At 41.0% G+C, this 27,839-nt stretch overlaps 2 protein-coding genes across 6 annotated transcripts in view; one reads left to right on the top strand and one right to left on the bottom strand.

The window, feature by feature from the left end:
* The window catches only part of LOC146500758 (protein TANC1-like), a 119,852-nt gene extending 117,123 nt beyond the window's left edge, over window positions 1-2,729 (top strand). For all 5 annotated transcript variants that reach the window (XM_085136288.1, XM_085136287.1, XM_085136285.1 and 2 more), the window contains 2 exons: window positions 952-1,052; window positions 1,142-2,729. In XM_085136288.1, coding sequence (XP_084992414.1) covers window positions 952-1,052; window positions 1,142-2,729 — 1,689 coding nt within the window. The remainder of the gene's footprint in view (window positions 1-951; window positions 1,053-1,141) is intronic.
* Window positions 103-27,771, bottom strand: LOC146500757 (WD repeat, SAM and U-box domain-containing protein 1). Its single transcript, XM_085136320.1, has 12 exons — window positions 24,792-27,771; window positions 23,951-24,116; window positions 22,654-22,841; window positions 22,032-22,118; window positions 20,537-20,630; window positions 19,986-20,019; window positions 19,777-19,817; window positions 18,955-19,061; window positions 18,370-18,399; window positions 13,640-13,816; window positions 6,883-7,017; window positions 103-6,748 (listed from the first exon to the last, which is right to left on the bottom strand). The coding sequence occupies exons 1-12, from the start codon at window positions 25,030-25,032 to the stop codon at window positions 6,555-6,557; spliced, it is 1,494 nt and encodes a 497-aa protein (XP_084992446.1). The 5' UTR covers window positions 25,033-27,771; the 3' UTR covers window positions 103-6,554.
* Between the last annotated feature and the right edge of the window lie 68 nt (window positions 27,772-27,839).

Here is a 27,839-nt window from a genome sequence, read left to right as displayed (position 1 = left end):
ATAAAGGAGGTCACACCAAATGTTGACTTCAATGCTTGTTTCCTTGTGTAGTTGCACATGTTTCAATCAATGTGCACATTTCTCTATTAAAATATTTTTAAAAAAAATAAGGCCCCACTCAAGACCTTTGCACAGTATTGTATGCATATATTACTGTATAGAAAGGAAAGGAGGAAATCTGTGACTCTGCTGTGGTTTGAGTATGTGCAGACACAAGAAGGCTTGTTAGTGTTTAGCTGGTAAAATGGGTGGTAGGGTGGGAGAGGCTGCAGATGTGCTCGGTAGGTGACTCAGACCCAGACAGTTCTAATGTCAGCTTCTCTGCTCACTCATGTTTTACAGAATGATGGAGTAATATTTAAGCTGGGACGTGCATTTTGAAAATGACATCAAAGAAAGCATCATGAAAATGTGAACATGTGAAAGGTTTTGGGTTATTTTCCCCCCAGATAATAGTTTCTGCAGATTTAGTTTTGTTTACAGTCCAAAGCCCAAGTCTAGCAGGAAGACGTTTGTAGTGAGCCAGCTGTTTGTGCAATTACATGCCGCAAGCAAGAAGATATGAGGGAAACAGGCGGCACAAGGTTGTGTGTTTTCTACAATAAACTCTAACTACCTGGGGTGCCTGCCAGGCATTTTATCACTTCACATGGGGAGTATAAAGTGTGAGAGAGATGTTGCGTGGATCGCAGTCAGCCGTCATATAGTGTTTGAAAATATTGTTTGTGTGTGTGATACAAAACAGACTTAGAAATGTGTGATGAGACAAAAAGGGGAAAAAATGCACTCAAAGCAAGAAAACAGTGACATAAAATGAAGTAAGTCACAGATGTTCTACTCTGTGACAGAAACTAAGTAGTGTATACTGGTTTCCATTATCACTATAGCAAGAAGAGAATAACAACTGGTTCAAAATCATTTATCTGTTTTGTTTTTTTGCCTCGGCTGTAGGATTTTGGGATGGCTGAGGAGTTTGCAACAAAAGCACTGGAGCTGAAACCCAAATCCTATGAGGCCTACTATGCCCGTGCCAGAGCTAAAAGAAGCAGCAGGTAAGCGGTTCAGTAACTCCAGACCAGCGTTGTGTTGATGTTTTTATTTTATTTATGCCTCGGGTTACAATGCCTCTCTCCATTTACAGGCAGTTTACAGCAGCCTTAGCTGACTTGCATGAAGCAGCCAAGCTGTGTCCCAATAACCGGGAAATCCGCCGTCTGCTGGCTCGAGTGGAGGACGAATGTAAACAGATGCAGCGAACTCAGACCAAAGGAGGCCTCGGTGGGGCTGCAGCTGCATCCAGCCAGGCATCAGGAGGCCACGAGTCTGACCAGGAGCAAGACGAAGGGCAGGACGACCCCTCAGAGCACAGCCTTGCTAGGAGTGTAGAAGGCCAAAGAGATATTCTTGAAGAGGAGGAAGAGGAGGATGCCATGCAGCATGACAGGACAGGTGAAGCCTGCTGGTCCCAGAGCAGTTACTCTTTTAACAAAGTCTTACCCTCTGAGTCAGCGGCCGCCAGCATCAGTGTGGGACACCAGAATCAGAGTCTGAGCCCCAGCTCACCCCCAGGCCCCAGCAGGCTTCCTCCTCACAGGTACCCTCGTGAGCACCGGGATGCCCTGCCTCAACAGGGGCTGGTCCTGCAGCCAACCAAGCAAGCCCAAATTGTCAAGACCAATCAGCACATGAGTTCCATGCAGACCGGGGGAGGAGCCGTGGGGGGTCGCTCGGCAGGGGCCAAATCTCAGTACGCTCCGTCCAGTCCGTTACCCAGCCGACACATGTCCAGCATGCTGAAGCCGGGCCCAGGTATCGACATCGGCCCTCTGACCCCCCCAGCTGACGAGCCCATGTATGGGAACCGCATGTTGCTGGCAGCTGCCTCCTCTTCCATAGGTCACAGTTGTGAAAGTGAGAGTCTCCACTCCTCTCAAGCCTCTTACTCATCCTGCAGCAACTCTAAAGGTCTGGGCCAAGACAGGCTGTCTGCCCACTCCGCATCGTCCTTGGATGGCTTGGCCTGCTCTGGTCCTGGATTCCAGGGGAATCACTCTGAGTCTGGAAAGGAAGGGATGTGTGCTGCAGTGGGATCTCAGGGAGGCGGCGGCGGCAGCAGCAGCATGCGTGTGTCTAGTTCCACAAGCAGCCTGGCATCAAGCAGCAGCCTATCAGACAGCGGCAAGCTAGGTCCTGACGTTCGCACCAAGATCACTGACAAAACAAAGCACAGCCAACAGGGCAGCGCCGCAGCCGAGTACAAACCCAGGCCCTTCATGGGCATAACCGACAAGACAGCCCGCTTTCAGCAGCAGCAGCAGCAGATTCAACAGCAGCAGCACCACGGCTTGCAGAGTCACCCGAGCCTGCAGTCTATCGGTCGCAGCTGGCTGAACCACTCCTCCGACGGCCTCGTGTGTCACAACATGTCGACAATGGGCCTGCAGTCTGTCGACGGCAAAACGGCGAGCTCATACCAGGAGCAGCACAAACCTCCACCACCTCAGGGTGGTATGGCGATGAGTAGCTTACAAAATGGCATGCATGCCAAGGAATTTGCAGAGAAGTTCTGCCAAGCTGCCAACTGTTACAAAGAGTCCAAGCCAGCACTGGCTATGCCACACACGTTAATGGACAGTAAGCCTAAGCAGCCTGGCCTAGCTCGAGATAATCCTGCCATTCACGTAGCTTCAATGAAACCAAAGCGATCATTTATAGAGTCGAATGTGTAGACAAGCGTCTTTTAGCTCTCTTACAGTCCTTAACGCACACGCGCACAGACACAAGGAAAAATCTAAAGTGAGAGGGACTTGTTTCATATTTTTTAACCAACCCCAGAGTGCAGTCTGACGTTAAGTCTTTTAAGGAGTACAGTTTGCAAGCTGTTTGTTTTCCCGGGAATTCAGGCACCAAGCAGCGTACAGAAGGCTCCAAATTTTTACTCGTTCCAATCTGCCGCTTCTGGCTGTCAGCTTTTGTTACATGACATGTCCGTCGTCGTTCAGCCAGGCTGGAGACAAAGCACTGAAGGAAGTATCCAGACATGTACTCTACAGTCCTGATCAACAAGACGGTGGCAATGAGCACTTTACACAGTTAGCAAGTGCTTAAATAACATATTCAGTTACAGCTTAATGTTATTACAGAGTAATTCATTTACGTCCATGGTGCTGAGAGCAAAGAAATTCGGTCTCTTTAAAAATGATTGAGAACCCTTTGTTTTCTGCACACTTTGCTGCAATTGCTTTTAATTCAATTTGAATAAAATTGTCATTTTACACTCAGTAGCCCAAAAATGACAAAGTGTAAACACATTTGCTGAGTTCTTTGTAATTTCATTGAAAATCAGACACCGAAGCCTCTCATTCATCTGTTTAAATTTGCAAAAGAGCAAAGTGTGCACAAAATAAATGGATGTGAAGGAAGACGTAGTCCCCGGTGAAACGTTCAGAGGGTTTAAGGGACGGGCATTCCTGTGTTTTACGAAGGACGTTATAGATCCTCATGTTGTGTATATTATATAAATATGTACTTTTCCTTCTTTTCAGTGAAGGTCCATGTTAAGTGTATTGACAAGTTCCGACTTGTGTATCTCGAGTTTTAGGCACAATGTTGTTCAAATGGTGTTAAAGGTTCTAAAACAAAAAACAAAAAAGCATTTGTTAAATATGTTTGTACATTATATAAAATCACCATTAACACTGAATTGAATTCCTTTCTGTATCTGCTTGTTGTTGCTGTCTAGTTTAATTTATTTACAGCGCCAATGGCTTGGTTAATTGTAAAAGCAATATATTTTATATAGTTATTTTTGCACAGCTACTAAGACATTTTATGATTCTCAGTGTTGAGATTTAAGTGCATGCTTCAATTGCAGTTTATATTACAAAGTGGAAAAAAGTCTATAAAAGCAGAAAAATGGTTTGGGGACTCAGTGCCATCAGTTCTATTTTATTATGTACATTAAATGCAATTGTTGCCATGTTTTCAGTATTGTGAGCTTTATTAGCTGTGATCATATACTGTAATTCAACATTTTTGCCATAGCTACCATGGGAGAGAGAAATAAAGACCCACTGAGGAAACAAAATTGCTCTGTTCACTTTTATCCTTTGGGCTGATTTGGTGAAGCATCTGTTATAAAGATCTACAGGAGTGTAAACATAACTCTATCATGTGGTCACAGTTGAAAGCAGTTCAGCAACTCGACTTGTCCTGGTTGCACTATACACGCCATTTTCCACATACATTAGCCAAAAAATTAAAAGCTATTAGAGCCAGTGAGACTATTTCCATAGAAGCTGAAGATTTTTCCTCTTCTGAATTTCTGCGGTATTTGCTTTAGAAGCTCCACATTTTATCAGCCTAATCAAAAACTGAAGCTGCACACGGGAAATAAGCCAGTGTACGGTGTTGTATGACGACACTGAATTTAAAGATAACGTATAGAAGACGGTTGCAAAAAAAGATTCTTCAGGACGGTAAGTTTCTTCTTCTTCGTGCATTCTTTTATTGCAGCATGTAAGATTTTAGCAGTGCTCTAATTGGAAGCTACTGTACACAAATGGTAATTGAACATTCATATATTCCTTTCAAAGTATTTCTTTTTATATGTGGAGTAAGTTTAGTGAAATATCTCTGAAATGCAATGTATTTAAATGGAGCTAGGATTAGCTTAGCTTTACCTGTAATGTGTCAGTGTCCATCAAGTGTGTCATAGATGCGTGCGTAGGACTGGTGTATGTAATGTTAGAATAAAAAAAGAATTTTTAAAAGACAGGATGGGAACCTAACTAGAAAAAAATTGCCGGTTTCCCAGTGATGGTCTTAAATTGTGCCGATTGCAAGCAACTGGCAACCAGCCGGTCGCCCAGAGTGAGAGTGTTGCATGCTTAACTTGAGTGACCAAGGCAAACAATTATGGTCTGACTCGGACTGATTGCAATCGCTTCAGACAGACTGGCAAAAGTTTGCAAATAACTGCAGTCTAATTTATAAACGCTGACAGATTGCCAACACTCAGTTGCTTGTAATCTGGTTATTTTCCTATGTAATAGGAAGGTGAGTGTCATTTTGCAGTAAATCACCATCCTGAAACAGCTAAGTCAATATTTGTGCAGGAATTCCTGTTTTAGCTCAATTAGGTTCTCGTTGGACTCTGAATTTAAACCGTTATTATTATTATTATTATTATTAACATTATTATTATTACATTATTATTTAAAAAAAGATTGATAATTTTTGCTGATTTATCACACTTGTGATCACTCTGTGATCACAAACATATCGCATACAAATGCCAACTTGGCCCTACTACGTTGCAAACTGATAACAGGCTGCTACTAACTTTCGATGGCCGTTTTATCACCTTCTTGAAATCACTTTGAGGACGTCAACTGACTGCAAGTGGGCGTAGACCTGACTCCTGAATCCAAACAACCATTTCAAACTCAAAAGATTTTTAAGTTTGTTGCACACAATTGCAATAAATTTTAGTCATGCCACGGCCTCCAGTGGCTGTTTTCCCTGTGGTAACCTAAGCTTGTAAAAGTACAGAAATTCTGTACAGATAGTAGTGTTAAAAATAATCAAATAATATTTGATTACTGAGTACTTGCATGTAAGCTTTAAATTTCTAGTTTATCAGATACCACTGAGCAATCTTTACCTTTAAAAAGAAAATGTAGGGAGTAAATGTGAAAAGACGCCAGAAAAAGAACTAGTCAAGTAAAATACAGATACCTGAAAATTGGGCATTGCAACTATTGCATGTTTAAGATTCACCAATGAAACCAAGAAGCTAAGTCTATGGTTGGTTAGTGTGGGGTGAGCTATTGGTTTACCCCATTGACTGTAGAAAACAAGGGGTTAGGGAAAACTTTTCTACAGTCAATGGTTTACCCTCGTGGGAGTTTCATTATGACCCAAAGATGATTTTTAAACAATAGCATTCAGTTTTACATGGCATCTTCCAGGATTACTGAGCTAGAATAAACCACTGCAAGCTGTTAGTAACAGAGTAAAGCTACAGTAGGTTTTAAAATGTCACACTATAGTACTTAGTAAGTAATTAATAACTGGAATAAGATTATATAAAGGTTGCTGAATATTAGCCAAATAATGACCGATTTTTGATAATGCTAACTCAAGTCACAGTCAAAAACACGTGATGCCAGTTGCACAGATAAATGCAGTAAATCTAAAGTTCTAGCATCAGCCTCCATTAGCGATATGCTAATAGTTATGCCAGTCCAAATAAAGCTGTGAAAGCAAACCCATTTTATTCAATTTAAATGGGGATAAAAAAAAAATAGTGGATTTTGAGTTGTACTTCACTCTATTTTTTTAAAGGCACATTAAAATTGCATAGTTACAGTGTTGCTTTAGAGATTCTCTCTTTAAATACAAGTATATTTGACAGTTATGTAAAATATAGCTTAAAAAAATAGTTATTTACTGTATAAATATCAGTCAACTTCTCTGGGATCTCAGATTCTGATCATTTTGCCAGATGTGACTCTTGAATAGCACCCTGAACAAATTCAGAATTACTTCAATCAGCTTTTGTTATCAGATGTTGAGCTACTCTGAGCTGCTGTCTCCTGGTTCGACTTCCACCGCGTTATAGCCATCTTCAGAGACCTGTTGGGGGTGAGGAGTGTTGTCTGCAGAGGTAGGTTTGTCATGGGGCTGGTTTTATTCTTGCCTCTAATCCAGCTCTCAATAGATTCCCGCTCATAGGAATAGCCATCTGTAGAGCACACATACTGTGATATCCCAAATACACTGAGATAATACAAGTAAAAATCTTTAGAGTGAAGCTGTCTCCATCTTTGGCTCAGTTTAAGACGCTAGGGACCAAGTGCTTTTAATTTGTAAACTAACCTGCAGCAATGACCGGATCCTTCATCAGCTCTCTGGTGATTGGGCACAGGAATTCATCTGGGGCTTCTGAACCATTCTGCTCTGCCTTCAGGGCCTCGATTTTCCTCAGGAGACGACCACGAAGGCCCACCGACTCTAAAAAACCAAAACGCCGTTCAGTGTCCTTTTTAGCCATGATGGTGATTTATATCGAGTACAGTGCACCTTTTGTTAATTTTCAAATGTAGTAAAAAGGCTGGTCTCAACATTTCATTTGGCATCATTTAAACCTCATTATCATTACCTTACAAAGACCAACTAAAGACTGTTGTACGTTAATGGTATAGCGATTTCAATGAATTTGGGTTGACGCAGCAAGGCAGCAGCCACTGAACACACTGACTTTGTTCTCTCTCAGAACAAAAGTGAGGATAAATCTGAACTTGCACATGATCACTCTGTGCTGAGACACAAAGAGCCAGACACCTCGCTGTGTCATGATGGCTGCTTAGCTAACGTCTCTCATTATCCTGCTCGGAAATTAAACTCCAACAGGTCCAAAAAGAGGAAAATCATTCTGCACACAGCTGCATGTCTCTGCCCACTGACAGCACCCAGTGAATTTATCATCAGCTGCAAATTTCACCACCAGCTAAAATGGAGTGATGACCTATACAGCCGCACATGATTACTGGTGTGTCGGCATATAATGGCAGTGCCATGGAGGTGTAGGTCTCATTCAGACAGAGAGAGCAGCTGCAGTGACATTTTCTTTCACAAATCCTGAAGATTTCGTTCACATATGGTGACAGCCAAAACAAAAAGAGAGGAAAAGCTCATTTATTCCTTCCTATCACTATAGTTGACTGCTAAATCATCGCATGCATCCAAAAAAATTTAAGCTGACGTCACAAAAAATACATTTTCAGGAAAGTTTATGCAGCCTTTATGGTTTAACTAACACCAAATTTATTCAGTTATTATTTCGTATTGTATAGACTAATTCCTTTTTAAGGTGGAACAGTGGTTAGCACTGTTGCTTCACAGCAAGAAGATCCTGAGTTCAATTCCACTGGTGTCTTTCTGTGTGAAGTGTGCATGTTCTCTCCGGGTACTCCGGCTTCGTCCCGCAGTCCAAAGACATGCAGTTAGTGGGGATAGGTTAATTGGAAACTATAAATTGCCCATAGGTGTGAATGTGAGTGCGAAGGGTTGTTTGTGTCTATGTGTTAGCCCTGTGACAGACTGGCGACATGTCCAGGGTGTACCCTGGCTCTCGCCCCAAGAAAGTTGGGATAGGCTCCAGTGACCCTGAAAAGGATAGGCAGCAGAGAATGGATGGATAATTCATTTTTATATTAATGCTTAATGTGAATTTTTAGGGACATTACAGTTTTAAGTGACTGGTAGCTGCAGACTACCACACTCTCTGCTAATCTGAGCCATTGCACCAGACCTCTCAGTCATGTTTGTGTTTCTTTAATCCAGTTGCTTTACAGACAATATTGCCATCTGTGGCAAAGACAATCCAAGAACTGTAGTATTTTATTTGTATGTTATGTAGCACAAATTATAAATAATATTCATCTGTGTGATTTAAGTCTAGAGATAAACGTTACTAACTAAAACAAAAAAAAAACAAAACAAAAAAAAGTAACTCCAAAACCCATTGCTGCATTGGTTTTGTCCATCTTTGATATACAGTCTATAATTAAACTCACTTTCAAACAAGTTGGTGCACTGTGTGAAATGGAAATAAAACTGATTTTAGTGATATGCAAATCATCTACACCTTGTATGGAAATGAACCAGTATGAAGACAACATACCAGACATGTTTGTTTCAGCAAATTTGGAGAATATTTTTTGTTGCCATCAATTCTGCATACTGGAATAAGGTTCTGTTGGGAAAGTATGATCTTTTTTATTTATATACTGGCCTGAACTAAATATATATATATATACTGTTTTTATAACCTATACAGACTGTTCTCTTACTTAAGAAAAAAATTCAATGACTTGACCTTAGTGTCTTCACAGGCCTGGATGAGTGAATAAGAAATGTTTTCATGAGCTGTACTGAGGTTTATCATTGATTGATGTGCCAAGGTCATGTAATACTGAGTTTGGATGGCAAAAATGCAAAGTTGCAAGGATTTTTGCAACTTTTATACAACTGTGGCTTAAAGTTGTTTCTAATGATTGCACTTCTGGATAGTTTGTGTGTAGTTTGGTTTGCAAATGGCAGCGTGTGCAATAGTTGAAATTGAATTCATACAGTATGCGCTCTAAATTTTTCTATCATACATCATGATGTACTGGTGAATATTTGATCCATTTATAGGATGCAATCAGCCTCCAACAAACTGGAGAGGTCTTCACAATCAGCTAATGCTCACAGGGGACCAGTCACTTCACTTACTGGGGAAATTAAATGTTGTGAATATGTCTTAATTTTGCACTCATTCACTGAGCAGGAAGCAGAGATGGAGGGAGGAAAGAATTCACGCTCACATTATACAGACTGACTCGCCTTTACCATTAAGTCTGTGCCTTGAAAACGCTGCATTTAAGTTGAAACGCAGATGAAGCAGGGAGGACGTGCTGTCGGAACAACAAGTAGTTCAGATCCTATCGGAAAAATTGCAGCGTCCAATCAAACGCCTTCTTACATTGAAACCCCCGAACCAATCTGAGTCATCCAATAAACGACTCTTAGATGGAAAAACTACACTTAACAGGGTAATGCTTCATTTAAGATTTCCATAAGTTCCCACACATCTTTTTCATGGAGACATAAGCCATTAGAACTATAGCGTCCACTTTACATTTAGATAGATAATTTGATGCAGGGCTACAATAAAAGTGCAGAATGAGGCTGTTTCCACAGAGATATGCCAAATTATATTGGAGGAACTTTTCCCCCCTCCCCTTACTCAAAGATTCATGAATATTTCATCGAGTAAAGTGCGCTGGAATCCAATTTGCTCTGTGTGTGTCTGCAGCATGTGTGAGCGACTGTTTGTCTATGCATGTGCACACATTTACACAAGCAGCATGGATGGAAAATGATAGTTGTTGGTTGTGCAGCACAAAAAGGCCACGAAATGTGGCAATCTGCCGTTTCCTCTGTCCTCATTCTGTGGTAATGATGAGAGCTGTCCTCCATACCAAACACATGGAAAAGACATAAGGCATGCTTTGCATTACTGAACAGCAAGCAGGGGGAAAGTTGGTTTTAACGCTTCTGCTACTGTCCAATTAAAGCAAACCCAACAACAGGCAAGAGGGTGCTTTTACAGTGATTAAGGGAGAGATTGTGATTCAGCTGATTACAATTGGCACAAAGTACTCGTAATTAGGCAAGAGGCAGGATTTCTGGGCATTATGGCTCCAATTCAGCATGCAAACTGCAAATTTCCTTTAAAACTGTGTGTTTACAAAAAGAACTCCAGATAGGACTTTACTAAGCTGACATACATAGGAGTGAAAACGGGAAACAGGTAGCCTGACTCTGTCTGGCTACCTATTCTAAAATATTGTAACCTTACAGTGTGTGAAAAAGTACATTTGTCACACTTACATGTTTAAGATCATCGATCCAATTTCAATATTAGACTAAAATAACTTCACTTAATACAAAATACTTGTTACGACCCGGCTCAAAGCCGCAACATAAAAAAGGAGACTAATACCAGAGTGTAGGTGAATGGAGGTTGTGTCTTAAAATGGAATATCAGGGCAGCTAAAATGGCTGGTGCCACCAAGGCAAAGACAAGTGAGCTCCCCGGGAAGCTTGCCTCAGGTATGCTTTTGTCCACACCTGATTAGGTGTGGCCAATTAGCACCAGCTGAACACACTGAGCAGATTAGAGGCTGCAGAGGGACGTAACACCTCCTCCCTTAAAAGGGTTCCTCTAGGACCCCTAAACAAATTAAAAGTCCCTCTGAAGCCTTGATCCCTCAAAAATAAGTTGGCATCTTTAAGCATGGATGCCCCTACATGAGGATCTGAAGTTGCCACACTGAACACACAAAAAGTAACATGTGACCAACACAAAGGAGTACAACAGTCAAACCCAAAATGATTATTCAGCCTGTTACAACACAAAATGAAACCAGCCACGAATAATCACACACAAGTGATCTGTGGTCTCCACCACACAAATGGTCACATATGACTGGCCCTATACCACAACAAGTTACTTAATCCACAAAGTTCAGTAAAGCAAGCATGCTAGTGACCAACCACAAAATGGAGAGCTATGGCCACACAATGATCACGTCAAGGGTGGTTCAGCACCCCACAGTGTTATTGCCATCACCTGGCCAACAACACTCACAAGTGATCCAACAAAATACCATATTCCCCACAACACTAAAGGTCACAGCACAAAACACTCACCTCATGAGGATCTCATTAGCATCCATCAACACTGACATATGCACACACACATGGTGTACACACAATGCCAACTTAAAAACAGCCTACCTGCCTCAGCTACAGACCATAATCATGAATGGTCTCAAACCTCCCACCAAGTTTGGTGCCACTGATTTACTATGTGCAACTCCAAGCCTAAAACACTAAAAGACAAAACTTTACCTGTCTAGGCTTCAGTGGTGTACCAGGCTTGAGGCAACTTTAAACGCGAACTCGAGAGCAGGCAGCAGACCAGAGATAAAGTCTCCTACCAAACTCTGAAGCGTACCCCCACCCAGGATAGCCACCAAACACAACAAATTAAAACAATAAAGCAAAACAACAAACAAGTGCTTCGATGGAAGGGCAGCACAGCTACCCAGCTGAAACACACTTACTAAAGGGACGTTGCTCAATCACAGTGAACACCATCACTCACCCACTTAAAAGTCAAACAAACTGGTATGTTATTGGTATTCAGTCTCCACTAAAATGTCCAAATATCCCGGACGAGCCCCCACTTATGTTACGACCCGGCTCAAAGCCGCAACATAAAAAAGGAGACTAATACCAGAGTGTAGGTGAACAGAGGTTTTGTCTTAAAATGGAATATCAGGTTGGCTAAAATGGCTGGTGCCACCAAGGCAAAGACAAGTGAGCTCCCCGGGAAGCTTGCCTCAGGTATGCTTTTGTCCACACCTGATTAGGTGTGGCCAATTAGCACCAGCTGAACACACTGAGCAGATTAGAGGCTGCAGAGGGACGTAACATACTGTTGTTAAATGATGACATCTAAAACTTACTTGGTCCAAAATTAAAAAGTAATCACCCCCTAAACCTGATGAATTGTTGTGCAACACTTGGCTGCAAGAACTACAATCAAGTGTTTGAGATAACTGGCAGTCTTTCACATCGCTGTGGAGGAATCTTGGTCCACTTTTCCTTGCAGAACTGTTTTAATTCAACCACGTGTGGAGGGTTTTTGAGCATGAACGGCTCATTTCAATTCAAGTCTAGACTTTAATTGGGCCAAAACCTTAATTTGGGGTTTTGGTTTGTTTTGGGTTTTTTTCAGTTTGGATCATTGACCTACTGCACAATGCTTGACCTTCATAGCATGGATATTCTCCTTCAGGATTTTCTGGTAGAATGCAGAAGTCAAGGTTTTATCAATTACAGCAAGTCGTCCAGGCCCCAAAGCAGCAAAGCAGCCCTACACCATTGACTACCACCATCATGGTATGATATTCTTTTTACTAAATTCTGTGTTAGTATTACACGACGTGTAACTGGACTCAGACTTTCACCTTGAAACTCTCCCAAGGATTCTATTTTTCTTTTGAGTTGTCGATACATTGCTGGAGTAATTTTGGAAGGCTGGCCACTCCTGGGAAGGCTCGCTGCTGTTCCAAGTTTTCTCCATGTGTGGCTCTCACTGTGGTTCGCTGATAACACAAAGCCTTAGAAATGGTGCTGTAACCATTTCCAGACTGATAGATGTCAATGACTGTGTTTCTCATCTCTTCTAAAGTTTCTTTTGGTTGTGGCATTATGTGTTGTTTTTTAAAATCCTTTAGCTAGAAAGCAGATTTATTTTGGTGATTTCTTGATTCAACAGATCTGACAGTAATGAGATCGGTGGCTAGTGAACTGGGGCAGGGTGACAACTACTTTATCGCAAAGGGCCAGATAACTTTTTTTCTCTTAATAAATTGAAATCATTCACAAACTGCATTTTGTATTTACTCATTTGGGTTATCTTCAGCTGATATTCAGATTTGTTTGATGATCTGAAACGTTTAAGTTTGACAAATATGCCAACAAAAAGAAATAAGAAAGGCACCTAAATTTCATTTTTGAATTTGTATGAATGTTTAATTGCTTCAGTGGAGATAGTAATGCTGACATTTGCACATTATTTGCAGCTGTACTGTGATGTTGCTGCCTACATGAGTTGTGATTTCTTTTTTTCTGGCCACAGTTTGTATGGAGCCTTTCTGCACTGTGACCTTGGTCGAACCTGAGGGGACTAATCTTGTTGTCAGCAGGATTATCATTGTTCCCAAGGTAAAGGTCATCCAGCAGGGTACTGTCATCCCAGCGTGATTTGCGATTGTATAAGCAGACAGACATGCTGCTGCTTCACGCCCTTAAATCACATCACTATTTGTGAGGAGTTTTTGGAGGGGAAAAAAATAAATCAGAGCATCAATAAAAGCAGCTTACATCATGCTTTCTAATTCAGTCTTGTTATGTGTTAGGATCAGGGAGTAAATCCTCACAAAAACACAGAATCCCAATGTGTGTCAGTGAAGTGTACACTAATGTTAGTGGTTGCTTTAAATTCCATCCTCACCAATTCCAAGCTCAGCTGCTGTTTCCTTGTTCAGCTGGCTAAGCTCTGGTCCATCAATGTTGTTGGCTTTAAAGATACCGACGAGCTCCACTAGTCCCTCGTCACGCAGCCAAGTCTGCACATCGTCCTCTGACCAATCAGTGAGCAGCAACCCGGAGTGACCTGGCAACTTCCTTCCTGCAAAACACACAACAGGGAGCCAGGAAGTGCTCTGTGATTATTCCCCGGACTCCCGCAACAAAACATACCCGTTGTCAAACAAACAGATTCTATTCGCACTCCACAGTAAAAGGACATGTCCCCTCTGCGGTGATATGGGAGTGATAATTACTTTGATGCACACTCAAACATGCTGAGGACATTTACATTAATCTTATGCTAACCTTACACTGAGTCGTCATGCTGTAGTTCAGTGGGGACTTGCTTTTTCCCCACAGTGTTGCTGAACAGTAGCCCCACATTATGAGTATTCTAAGCACACACACCCGACCTCACACACAAGTGTGTGATCTCCCAAAGGAAAGAAAATGAAACCCAGGGGTGTGTTATTTCAGGCTCCGCCAGCATGTAGCTCGTCAACCTTCGCAGCACTATGTGGCCATCATTCATCATACAACGTGGCGACAAACTGGCCTGTTGTGCGTTGGCCCCATTAATGAAACCTCACAGCAGCTTCATAGTTCACACTGGCAGTCATTAGCCAGGATAAGCCTAAAGACTTGAGGTGTGTAGCTCATTACTACCTTAACCATGTGTTAGGTTTTCCCCTCCACCTCTTGCTGTCTCTGCTACCCTAAAAAAACTCTTGCACATAAAATTCTGCTCTTTAATACCCACCTGAAAACATGTCTGTTGCTGGACTGCATTTGAATCCAATCAGGGTTATGTTTAACTAATCTAATCAAAATCTAGACGTTAAAAAAACAATAAAATAAGAACAGCTATGATAATGATAATAATGATGATAATAATAAATGATAAATAATTAAAAATAGTAAATTATTTCAGCTCTGTTTTCTGTCTGACTGTGGAAAAAAAGAGGGCTTTCTCCTGGAAACTGAATGTTAAAATCTGAGGTGATGCAAAACTTTCCATAGACCCTTTTCAAAGCTGAATTCTTGACTCGTCACAGTAGTGAAAGCACAGGTGAAATTAATGATAGCTAAGCTCCATTAAATTCCGAGTAACCCATGACGGTCAACCAGCGTGCACAAAAGCAGGAGCTCCTCTCTGCAGCCCTGGCAGCAGCACCTCGAGTCTCCAAGTCTAAGGAGCTGGTAACACTGTGTCAAAGCATGGCAGTTGACTGAAATAGCTCAGAATGCTGTGTTTGATTACTCAGACAGATTCACATATGAAGACTTCTTCATCATTTCCATTCTCTACATCTTATAGATTGGTGAGCTTCATTTCTTCTTGTCAACAAATCCCAACAATAAATCAGTCCTACATTAGCCTGCAAAACCATATCCTGAAGGCACGTTTTTCTGCAAAAGAGTCTCATTGTTACTCAAAAAAAAAAAAACAAACCCAAACTATCTACACTTGGTGACACATTTCTTCGCTTCCAAAAACCTATTGGTTTATTTTCAGGTCAGTTCTCTAAAGACCTTCCTGTTCATTCATTCATAATGCTCATTAACCAAGAGATGAGGCAAACACAGACTAATTACTCTAGGAGCAAGTTTTCATTTATGACCACTACTATAGTTTTAGAAAGTATGCAACACCATACACTTCACTCCAGGCCACTACAGTCAAAACAACACTTCTTTAGTTTTAACATTATGGCTCTGTTTTGGAAATGATTGTGAAAAAAAAAAAACACTAGGAAAAATAAGCTGAGCCCAGCTGCAGTGAGAGCAACACAACAGAGCAGGCATCAGTGATAACAATGAAAAGGTCAGAAGGAAAAGAAAAGGTGAAGGTGGGTTGCAAAGCAGCTTGGAGATGCACAGAAACAGTGGTTATGTTAAACCACCTTAATAAGCATACCATATATGAATACATACAAAAGGTATAAGGTGAACTATCAGGTGATTTGGGCTAATAATGTAATCCGGTAATCTGGAGGGATCGCACGATCATTTTATGATCAACTGCTACATAATCAACTAAAATCACATGTCCAGATATTCACGCTTCACTTATTTTATTGTTTCATTTAATCTTTCATTTATCTATAATGTTGTCTAAACCTCAGCCTGCAGTGGCTCTGTGTCTACATGATTAGAATAGAATAGAATAATCCTTTAATTGTCCCACAAGGGGAAATTTGGTTGTAACAGCAGCCAGAAAGACACATATACAACAAACAGGACACAGAACAGAAACATACACAATTTTTCTTACATATTTACATTAAGGACAATGGTTACTATAAACAGAGTACTGTACAGTTATTAAATTAAATAAAAATAACTACATATAAGAGGATTATTATATTACAATATAATGATCTTTCAAAATCACAGTTCAATGTGTTTTGTTTTCTGAACTACAGTATATCAGAGTGATTAGCGTTAAATATGTGATGTCCATGATTCGTTTTTCATCATTTTGTTTGTGTTTTATATTCTTCATCGTATCCAAGCTCGTCTTACTGCCTTTTGGGTCTTTAATAAAAACACTGCTCTGTTTAAAAAAATGCTAACACCATGACGATAACCTTAAATTATGTGCTTAGCATTAAATGCACCAGGCATACTAACATGGTCACAGTGATAGCACTGTTTATCATCTGAGTTAAGAAGAGTTAGCATGCTAACATTGGCTAATACACAGCAGGTGCTGATGGGATTGGCATTATTTTGCAGGTATTTGCTCAAAAACTAATCTCAATCTTCAAGGCCCAGACATCTGCACCACATTTCAGAACAAGGATATTTCAGTCTAGCATGGCTAAATACTACAGGGGCTATTTGTTCTCATGAATTACTTAGTCTCTTGTGAAAATTAAACAATATTTTTATTTCTATAACTCAGTGGGATGAAATGAGCTGCAAACATTAGGAAAAACGCTTATTCTTTCACACAAGACAACCATTACTAAATTATATTCTTGCTTTTGGATTCCAGTTACATGTATCTGTTTTGGGGCACAAAATATAAAATGCAGTACTGTGTATAAGTCTTGAGCCACTTACTTCTTTGTACAGTATTTTGTTTAGAAAAAGGCAGACTTTAATTTTAAAAAAATTATCTTCAGAAATAGTTCTCCGGGCTTTCTGAAGGGCTTTCAAAGATTTTCTTTGGAGGTTTGTTTTGGTTAATTTTTAGTCCAGTCCTTGTACTTGACCATTTTCAAGAGGAATGCTCTGATTTTTATTTGGTGTTTTTTATCAATCATTCAAGCGTTTTTAAAAAAGCACCTACTTCAAGCGACAGATCAATATTGTATCTATACCTAACACGTAGCAAAGGACACATTTTAAAATGCATTTTTAATCTTTCCCATTTCGTCTTGGTGCAAAGTTAGTCCTTAAACAGAGGAAGACAAAGGAAGTGACATGGCTAAAAAACTTTCTACAGCAAATGAACAGTATCTGAAAGTCATGTCCTTAAGAGACAGGAAAATGACCTGACATAGTATCTGAGAGATCTAACTTGTCCTGTAAGGGTGATCGTGCTCAAGAGTTGGCAGTTCATCTTGTTGCCGGTTCGAGCACTGGCTCGGACAGCCTCGGTCGCTGTGTCCTTGGGCAAGACACTTCACCTACTGCCTACTGGTGATGGCCAGAGGGGCCGATAGCGCAATATGGCAGCCTTGCTTCGGTCAGTCTGTCCCAGGGCAGCTGTGGCTACAACTGTAGCTGCCTCCACCAGTGTGTGAATGTGAGAGTGAATGAATAGTGGTATTGTAAAGTGCTTTGAGGGTCTCGAAAATAATGCAAATTATTATTATTATTATTATTATTACTATTATTATTATTATTATTAGTTGAGCCGTCTTCTCTTCACTCATCAAAAATGGTCTGAAAAGGGGCGACATTACACAAGAAATGGACTAAAAATCAGTGGCAACAGGTCTTATGGAGTCCAAAAATGACATTTTTGGTTCAAACCATTGTCAATTTGTACAGAGGAGGTCTGGAGAGAGATACAACAATTAGTGTCTAGAGCCACCAAAACAACAGTGGAGGCTCTTTCTTGGTTCTGGGCTGCATTTCAGCCTGTGTTGTTGGAGATCTTGTGAAAATCGATGGATTTTCGATGGAATTATGAACAAAAACAAAAGAACCATCAGATTTTGATTCACCATGCAATACTATCTGGGAAGTGTGATTGAAAACAGATTCATTTTTGGCATGAAAATGATCCCAAACACACTGCCAATGCAGTAAAAGCATACCTAGATATAAAAAACACACACAATGGGACACTATCAGTCAGAACAAAAGGCAGCCAGCATCCAGAGAACTTTGAAAGTCCTTTGCATATGTTTAAGAATTCTAAGTTTGGGTTTACTAGCAAAATATGGAAAAATGAGGGTCGGCTCGAGATTTTTGTACAGCGCTGCACAATAAACGACAAACAAAAAACCATCACAAGTAAAAACAAAACAGTAGATCCACAAATTGAATTATCCAAGCAGCTGTACTAGATGCTGAGACCTGGACCATCCATAAAGCATGTGTAGAATTAAAATAAATCAGCACTGGTTTAAGCTGAAAGAGTAGCTGAATAACTGAAGATTTCTAAGGGCAAAACAGTGTGATGCATTTATTTACCTTGGCACTGTGTCTCCTTTGATTCAGCTGCTGCCGAAAAACATAAAAGGGAATAGGTTCAATGTGTGAAACGAGAGAAAGAAACAAGATTAAAGGGGAGATAGAGAGAGGCATAAAAAAAAGGCAGATCTTCATGGAGATGGAATTTACTTTGTCAACATCAGCCTGACTTATGGCAGATAGGGAAGCTGCAATGATGAAGCTTCAAGGCTTCCAGATGTCTAACGATTGCACCTTTTCATTTAGTATTCCAAATATTTTCTTTCATGTTGTGGTATAACCTTTTTTTTGGTTTTAAGCAGTGTTTGCCTCCATAGGAACAGCCTTCCAAGGCTCAGTGGTACTTTGCCCTGCTGCACTAATAAACATCAATCACAATTCCTCCTCTAGACACTGCAGCCAGACAGGAGTACACATGTAACAGGAGCTTCTCTGGCTGGACAACTCCCAAAACACTCTTTTGGGAATCTTTGGCGCTGCAAATGGCTTCTGGGCTTTGTACCACTGCTAACATTTTGTTTTAAAAAGAGGAGTGATTGTGCATTTGCTGGTGCCAACTTAAACAATCGTCTGCTGAGTATTTACCAGTGCTGTCATCCCCATCTCCAATTCTCCACACGTTTACTGATCTGTCCATAGAGCCCATTGCAATCCAGGGAAAGGTGGGAGATAGCGCAACAGCGGTTACATACATGGTAAATGGTAAATGGACTGGTTCTTATATAGCGCTTTTCTACTCTGTCCGAGCACTCAAAGCGCTTTATACAGCTAATTCATTCACCCAATCACACCCATTCACACAAGCACTTCTAATCTTAAGTGCTAAGTATCTAACATTCATACACATTCACACTCCGATGGATGCATCGGAGAGCAACATGGGGTTAGTATCTTGCCCAAGGATATTTGGCATGCAGACTGGAGCAACCTGGGATTGAACCACTGACCTTCTGGTTAGTGGCTGATCCGCTCTGCCACCTGAGCTACAGCCACCCCATACATACCTACATACCTGCAGGAAGGAGCAAGAGGAACGGGAATGTGAAAGGTGTGTGTGTGTAATTGACTGAAACTGGCACAGGAAGAGAGCGGCCTTAAAAATCTGGTTCCCTCGACACTTACGAAAGGAAAAAAAAAAAAAAACTAGCCTTAGATCGTGCAGCATCTTAAACTCTTTCAAGGACATCAAAGCGGTGTGCTGCTTCTTACCTGTGGTGCCACATCAATGATGGTGCAAAAGCAGTGCCGGGGAATATACTTTTGCACCACTGCACCCGGTGCTTCTGGGAAAAACTAATCAAGCAAAAATCACACTTTTTGATCTGAAACACCAGGACTCCTATTCTGCTGTTTGTCTAATAGCTGCAGAGATTGCATTGCGGTGGGAGGTCAGGCCGGGTCATTTACCTGCCATGTTGTTTCAAAGTTTGGAGCACGGTTCCCAGGCTCTGTACACAAAGTCCAAACACACGAAACGGGAATGTTTGACATCTGTGTTTATGGACGCTGTGATTTATTGTTTAGAAGTCCTCGACCACAGTTAACTATAGCAGCAAACAACAACAAACCTCCCCCCCAACCCCATATTATGGGTGGCGTGTTTGCGCTTTACTTACCGCATCATATACTGCGACACTTTTATCCACGGAGCTGTTGAATATTTAGAGTAAACAAAGTCATCTACGTTTGCGGCGTGCATATGCGTGCATTCACATTATAGAATAATGAGCAGAAAAAAGGGATTCTTTTCTAAAATAAACACACACACACGAAAACCCACCACGCAGAGCACAGATTAACCTTCAGCGTGTTTGAATTTCAGCCAGGAACAACAGAAGGACCGAGCAGAAGCTATATGATAACAAAATGCACTCCTCCTGTGGTCGACTGAGAGAACAGCACGATCAGTGCTCACCACGGCACGGCCGTTTAAAGCGCAGAAAAAAAAATGCAGACAGAAAAAAATAAATTTGAATATGAATTGTATCAAATTATGAAGCAACTTCACAGGAACTAATAACACAAATAGAATATTAAACGTGACCTGAAAGGTACAAATATCAATAATTAGTTGCTGAAGCAGGGGGAATTATGGGATGAAAATACTGGAGGAAGTGATTTTCATGTGTGTGTATGTTTGTGACAGAGCGTGTGATTAGCGTCTTACCCCGAGACAATCCATTCTCCATCAGAGGAGAAGGCACAAGACAGAACTGGGGCCGTCTGACTGGTGAGAGTCTGAAGCAGCTTCATGGTACAGGCTGGGGTTCAACACACACAAGCAAGATGAGACCAAAGTTAAATTGTGTCTGTATTCGATCTCAGCAGTTGACTGAAGTCCAGAAAAAGAAGTAGAGGTAGATGATTTTTTCCCCCCTTGTAGCTGTGCCCCCTGCTGACAACTACTTGGAAACAAATGATTTTTATTTTTGCCAATAAACTCACATCGATTGTGCATTAATTCTTCATGTCAAAACCAACTGATCTGCAGCAGCATTTATATAATCATCCTGCGAATACACATGTATTAAGTCAAACCTTCCCCCCTTTTTCTCTTCATCAATAAAACAAACACACCATTTTCTCTGGGAGGTTAATGTGTTATTTCCAGGCATATTCTTGATTGATGTGAAACACCGCAGTGGAATAGAAAACCATAACGCCTGATTAAACCCGACAATTTAACTATACAAGTGAGACCAAAATAAACTAAACAAATGTGACGTGTGGATTGGAGATGTCAGCAAGTGTTGATAGGTGACGTGAAGGGAATGCTTCAGATCTGACAGCATTAAAGGCTTGACCCATGGAGCTAATATGCAAAGCTGGAATAAGAGCTTTTTCCGTGAACATATGGGGCTTGTACACACTCACACACATAAAAAAGCAGGGACTAGAAAAAATGTCCCAATTCGACAGCAATCTCAGCTTTGAAATGCGCCCCTTGCTTCCCTAAATCACGCACACTTGAGTCTCTTTTTCATAAAATAGTGGAAAAGAGGTTCGAGCGCACAGTCCTCATGCCAAGACAAGATAAGTGCACATTTCAAAAAAGGCCGAGCTCAACCTCCTTCACATCTGAGGACAAAAAAAAAAAAAATCTAAAGCATAATGAAATGAGGATAGACATTGTCTGGTGTCCCTCGGCGATAAAGGAGAAAAAAAATCTCCACGGACTTGGGTCACTACGTGGGACACATCAAATCCTCCCAAGAAATGGCTGTTACCATAGAAACACATATTGGAACCTAACAACATGGTGTGTACACATACATAACGAAAAATACAGTCTGTAGCCGGGGTACGCATGTGTGAACATACACAAATGTTCCTCTTCTGCTGCTGCTTGTACAAGATGTAAATGTCATCATGGATACATGCACCTGATTTCCTTCCAACTCTTACACACACACACGCACGCACACACACACACACAGTCCTCTGCTGCTGCTGCTGTATTTCAGCAGAATGTCTTAAAGTGATCCATTATTAATGAGTCAGTCTGCAGCTGATTTACTCCACACACTAATAAAATTCTTCTATTCTGCAGAGAGGTTTCAAGGTTGAAGCAGTCAGCACACTCTCCCTCCCCGTCTCTCCCGCTCAGCAATCGAGTGAGGGAGCACTCAGGTGGGGAAGCTGGGGCAGAGGGGTCGGCCTACCTGCTCCTTCACGCTGGGAAACAATCCATATTTTCAGCTGGCCGTCCTGACCGCAGGAGGCCAGTCGAAACTCCACACAGCAGCCATCTGCAGAGCCAAAGAAGCCACATCCCCTTTTTGTTAAGATTCATGCTTGAATGCGTCTGAAAGCAGAGGGCGGCAAATATCATCTGACAGCCTGCTTTTTAGGTGCAACCCATTCATTACATCACATACAGCAGTAACACTAACATAACGAGTGTCTTTATTGGAGCCAGGTACTTTGCTTCTAGGATTACTTGCAAGTTGCTTTTAAACTGAAAATTGTCCAAGATGAACCTAATGCAAAAGGAACTGAGGAAGGAGAGAGAAAGCAATGAAATTGCAAAAGAGTTTTGATGAGGGAAAAAGCCCCACAGAAAATGAGGTGAGTAACTGAGATGGTCAACTTTTATTTTGAATAGGAATCTGTAGTTCTAAAGATTATTTGACTCAATTTACCAGCACCGTTTAGATGAAAAATGTGAGAAGATAGATAGAAATCCCATTTACCCTGACGTAAAACCAATAAACGCAGCTGATGTCTCATATTTTATTTTCAGATGAATTTCTACAACAGTAGTAACAAATGAAGAGAACTTACTAACGATGAACTGCGGTGCAAAGCAGCAACAGGTGACTCCCAGGTCGTGGGCGTCCTTCTCAGCGTGCAGAAGGCTGGTGTGAGCATCCCAGAGTTTGAGGTCTCCACGGGTGCAGCCGGTCACAAACATCTGGGCACATGGAGAGAAGCAACAAGCCACGACGCTGGCCTCCCTTACGGTGGCACATCTGCGAGGGGGGGAGGGGGATGTTGGCACCAACTTGAGTGTGACTCGTTTTAGACTTCAAGGTTTATCAGGAAGTGTGTAAAATTCGAAGGAGGGAAATTTAATTTGTTTAGGCTGTGGAGTCCCGCACTGAGTTTAATTATTTAAACCACCTGTGGGTATTAATCAGAGACACACAGCAGGCCTCGGGGTGCTCAGAAAAGCTGTTCCAGAGCACAAAAGTGAAAAATCAGAGGATTAAAAGACAAAATAATCCTGATAAAATGCTTTTTTAATTGGCTTATTTAATCAGAATTACTGAGTTGGCTGCTTCTGTGTTTGTCTAGCTGGTTCCTCTGTGATTTCGTTCCATCTGTCTGTGATGACAGAGTTGTAACTTGAAGACGAGCCTGCAATAACTTTAAGACAATTACTCCAGTCTGTTGAAGATTAACAAAGCAAGGTTCGAAACTTTATAAGAGCTCAGTTACTTAAAGATCCTGTAGAAAGATGCTTTATGTATTAAGAGATCATTTCCTTTATGTCAAGATCATTTTTTAGTCTATTTTCTATTCCCTTCTCACCGTTTTGATTTGTGTGTCTAATAGAAAATTCAAGTTACATTTTGTGCAACATGAAGTAAGAGAATCTGAAGAGAATCTGAAGAGACACTGATGTGTGCGATGACTCCATCTGCTGATAATGGCTGAGAGATGTTTCTAAAGGTGGAAAGCGTGATTCAGACTTTCCCAGTTCAATTATTAACCTCCAGTCTCAACTTGAACAACTGTTGTGTCAAGACAGCACACAGAGGGGTTAAGAAAGCACTCCATGTTCAGATAGCTGACATTTATCAGTAAGCAAATATTTTATTGACTCCCTTATTGGTTTTGAACAAAATACTGAAAATCATTTTTCACGTGTGAAGATGTAGTTTATTTTTTGTTCGAGTCACGTGGACAAAAAACTATTTGGAAACACGGAGAAAAATGACCTCGGATTGGATAAGAGTCTGACTACTTAGCTCTTATTTTAATATTAACTAAGGCTCATTTTGACATTCATATTTGGAGAAGATTACATTAATTATACTAAAATTGTCACCGTGGCCCTGTGTGATGTTTATTGTACCTGCGTAGCGTTTTGGAGCGGAAGTCCCAGAGGGCCGCAGTGCCATCGCAGGCTCCTGCCAGCAGGAGAGAGGAGTCTGGCGCCAGTGCGCAAACTCTGAGAAGACTGCGGCCTGGGTGCTCCATCGTAGCCTTCACCTCACCTGTTTCGGCGCTCCACACAATGGCTGTATCCCAATTCAGGGTCGCAGCCTCAACGATCCTCAAGGGCCGCGTACTTAAAGGCTTCCGCTAAGGCCGGAAGTGCGAGGCTTGTGAAATGGGACGGTCTAGCCTCCGTTGCGCTGCCCAGGTTGCCTAGCAACCATGATACTAACAGCTGGAAACGTTTCATACAGCTTTGTTTGACAGAAGTGAAGGAGAAAATCTTTTGTTCATTTGTTTGTTTGTTTCTACATGAGCTTTGATCATTCTCTGTAAGATTAAGGTCAGCTATTGAACGGTGTATGTTTTAAAGTAAAGGCTGTAAAACCAAGTTAGTACAAACGTCACTTATGTCACATAACGTGGCCAACAGTAATGTTTTAATGTTCTTCGTTATTAAACATTTGCACATAAATAATTGACATGATATTCAGTACTTAAAGTTTACTTTTCCGGCGCCCTTCATCCGCCGTTTTTTTCTGCAAAATTACCCACACCCACTGCTGTGCTATGCACACTGGGATATGTTGGGCCCCGAAGTCTACACCGCCACGTCCTTAAAATTCAGGGAAATTAAGGATGCATTTGAGGGCCGCATTTCGAGCAGCCTTCGAATTGGGACAGCCTTCGTCGCGTCGCGGTGACGTAATCGGCCTTAAAATGCGGCCTTTAAGGCTGCAGACCCTGAATTGGGACACAGCCTTCGACAGAGCAGTCTGTGGAGCAGCTGAGCAGGAAGCTGCCGCAGGAGCTGAAGCAACAGCAGTGGACCCCGTAGCCGTGACCCCTGAGAGGAGACAAGGGAAGCTCCGAGAAGTCGGCCGTGGTATAAACACGGAGCGTTTTATCACCGGAGGAGGTCGCCAGGAGGGATGGAGAGAAGGCACAGCAGGTGACCTCATCTGTATGATGTCTGAGAGTGCAAATTAAAGACTCCATTTTGTGACAGATGTGCTGTTGGCTTGGAAGATGTTCGCTCACAAGGTGGCGCAAAATACTCAGATATTCCTGCACGAAACCAGCTGATTTCGCCTCTTCTCCCTGCTGTCCTACCCGCTTCGCCAAAAGAGAGAGCAAAGTAACAAAGCTGTCACCACAACCTGTTGCTCCTTATGGCTCAGCAACTGCTTCTCGACTTCCTCTTCTACTCGGCTGTAAATCGGTGTATCTCGCTGTTATCGGTCATGTGATACGGAGTTACACAATGTTTACAGTCAAGTGTTTTCATTTTGTATAATTTAATTGACTATAACCTGAGATTTTATATACATGTATATAAATAATATTTGCATATAATATGTATGCAGTGAGATAAGTTAGCCTTTTTTTGAGTACATCTAATAGTAAAATAAAATGAACATGTAAACACTAGTATTTGGATGCATCTAAATCCATTTACATATAATGTAATCACTTTGCTTCTGCCCTGTAGTGCTGTTTATCTATTATATGACTGAAAGACTCCATACGTTTGACTCAAATATATATATTTAAACATATATACACATTTATGTATGTTTACATATCTCCTGTCCTCTGTTGCCACATAAAGGAGTGTAGAGATGTCTTCTTTGTCCTAGACTAGAAATAGCGCATTGTGGTGCTCAAAGTGCACAGAAAAAAATCCTACAGTTTCCTTCTGGAAATGACCACATCACCTACATAAATCTGCAAACATTGGGAGGATTTTCTTCCTACCAAGTGACACTTGCCAAACAGCATGACTCTAAAGAGATAGTCCTCCCAAGACACTGGACTCATGCTGGTGACAGCCAAGTAATATAAACTGCAGGTATATCGATAGCCTTCTCAGTGATCGATTGAAGCCTTGTCTTTACTGTTTTTTTGATCAATGGAGAGGAAGTAAAGCTGAACATATTAAGTTTCTTCTCTTTTTTGTGAAAAAGGAGCAGATCTCAATATGTGTTAAACATCCACCTACTCCTGTTTGGGTAGAGTTTGTACATAATATGTAACATTTAAGATGATTTCATGTTGTTTCTTACACACTGTACATTCAGTGTAAGCATTTTCACAAAAGACACTTAGATTTTCCTTTGTTTTCTTGATATGAAAGCATCCAGCTATGCATACTATACACAGAGGAAACCAGCTGCAGATGTAACTACCTACAGGTTTAACAGATTTTTGGGGGTTTCTTTTGTGTTTTTAAGCAAGTAATTAGGTCATGACTTCAGACTGCATTATATAAAATGACATCACTGCACTGTAAACATTGTCCACCTCATCACTTGACTGATAACAACAGCGAGCGATACAGAGATTTATAACTATGTAGAATGTGCTCACTTATGTAACACGTTTTGCTGGTTTAGTAACAATGGGGAAATATATAGCCATTTTAACACCAAAAATATCGACGAACTTTCATATTTGTAACAAAAATTACAACAAATATCTTGTCATTAACACATTTCATTGTAACTTTGGACATCAGGTATTAGGCTCAATGACTCTACAGAACTAAATCTTGCTTATCTATCCCATCCATCTATAATCATTTTTTAAAAATTTAAATTATAACTATATTTTTTTCCTCCCTTTCTTTATAATATAAATATACAGCTGAGGTCATAAATTACCCCACAGTCACTTGAACTTCCAGGTACATATATAAAAGAACATTCTTTATTTGCCTGTACCTCTTGTTTCCTGCTCTGTCAAATATATGATAATCCTCAATTCATATCTATCTGCCTCTGATATTCAATGTGGCTCCACAGTCCTCTGTGTGTTCTTTCAATCAGGAAAGTGGTCAATACCCTCACAGCAGGAAGCAACAGAGCTGAACAGCTGGAGGAGGGAAGGAAAGCAGCGAGGGAAAATGAAGTATTAAGCCATCTGTGATAGGAGAGCTCATCAGTGAGGATGCCAGCAGCAACAGCGTGCCAAACAAACGTACCAAGGAGGTCAAAAAGAGGAAAGGAGACGACAGCCTACCCAGCTCCCAGGCAAAGTTTGACAGCCCCATCTACTGTGCAAAAAAAGCCAAAACCCACAAAGATGATAAAAATGTGCTGGCAATATGCCGGTACAGACATGTGTGTATTTAGTGCATGCATATGACTTTTTATTATAGCTTTAGCAAACTGATATCAGGAGATATTTTAATATCTATTTTAATCAGGAGATATTAATAAAAGAAAAATGTACCTAAGAAAAATATTAACAGCAGCAGCAGTGAGGGCTTAGTGTTGCTATTTTGAAAAACGGGTTTATTTAATCCATCCACACCAGTGTTCAAAAATAATATTCCTACAAAAGTCACTACTCATTACACAATTTTCATAATAAAATGCAGTTACTTCAAGTCTTCTGACTTCAGCTGTCTTGAGATGCCTCCAGCGGTCCGTGACACTGACTCCCCGATGGATTAAAGCTCCAATGCAGGTTTCACGTCAGTCCACGGGATGTCTGACAAGGCTCTGTTTGAAGGAAACGCTTGGAGATGAAACACTATGCACCACATTTAAAAGGAGGAAAGCTCCTATTACAGCTCCTGCAAATGTTTCCTACGATATACTGTGCAGGACATACAGTACACACACTGCATATAGAAAAAGAAAAACATCCTCCTCAGAGTCAGGCACTACAATTCTGAGGAGTGCTTTGAGTGGATATTCAGATTAAGTGCTACGACCATCCTTATGCAACGATATCATCTTCATCAAGACCGTGGAGTAAAAATACACTTAACATGTAATAACTATGACTTAAGTGAAAGA

The sequence above is a fragment of the Neolamprologus multifasciatus genome, chromosome 16, assembly GCF_963576455.1.
Source record: "Neolamprologus multifasciatus chromosome 16, fNeoMul1.2, whole genome shotgun sequence".
NCBI classification, from domain to species: domain Eukaryota; kingdom Metazoa; phylum Chordata; class Actinopteri; order Cichliformes; family Cichlidae; genus Neolamprologus; species Neolamprologus multifasciatus.
The sequence above is the reverse complement of the archived record's forward strand: the minus strand, read 5'-3'. Positions and strand labels throughout refer to the sequence as shown.

Bases quoted from the DNA above. Each gene is read 5' to 3' on its own strand.
- LOC146500757 (XM_085136320.1), bottom strand. From the start codon at position 25,032: ATGGAGTCTTTAATTTGCACTCTCAGACATCATACAGATGAGGTCACC. The intron at 22,842-23,950 runs GTACAATAAACA...CCCCCCTCGCAG, and splicing joins CGCTCCAAAACGCTACGCAG to ATGTGCCACCGTAAGGGAGG. The intron at 19,062-19,776 runs GTAAATGACCCG...ACCATTTACCAT, and splicing joins ACTTTGAAACAACATGGCAG to GTATGTAACCGCTGTTGCGC.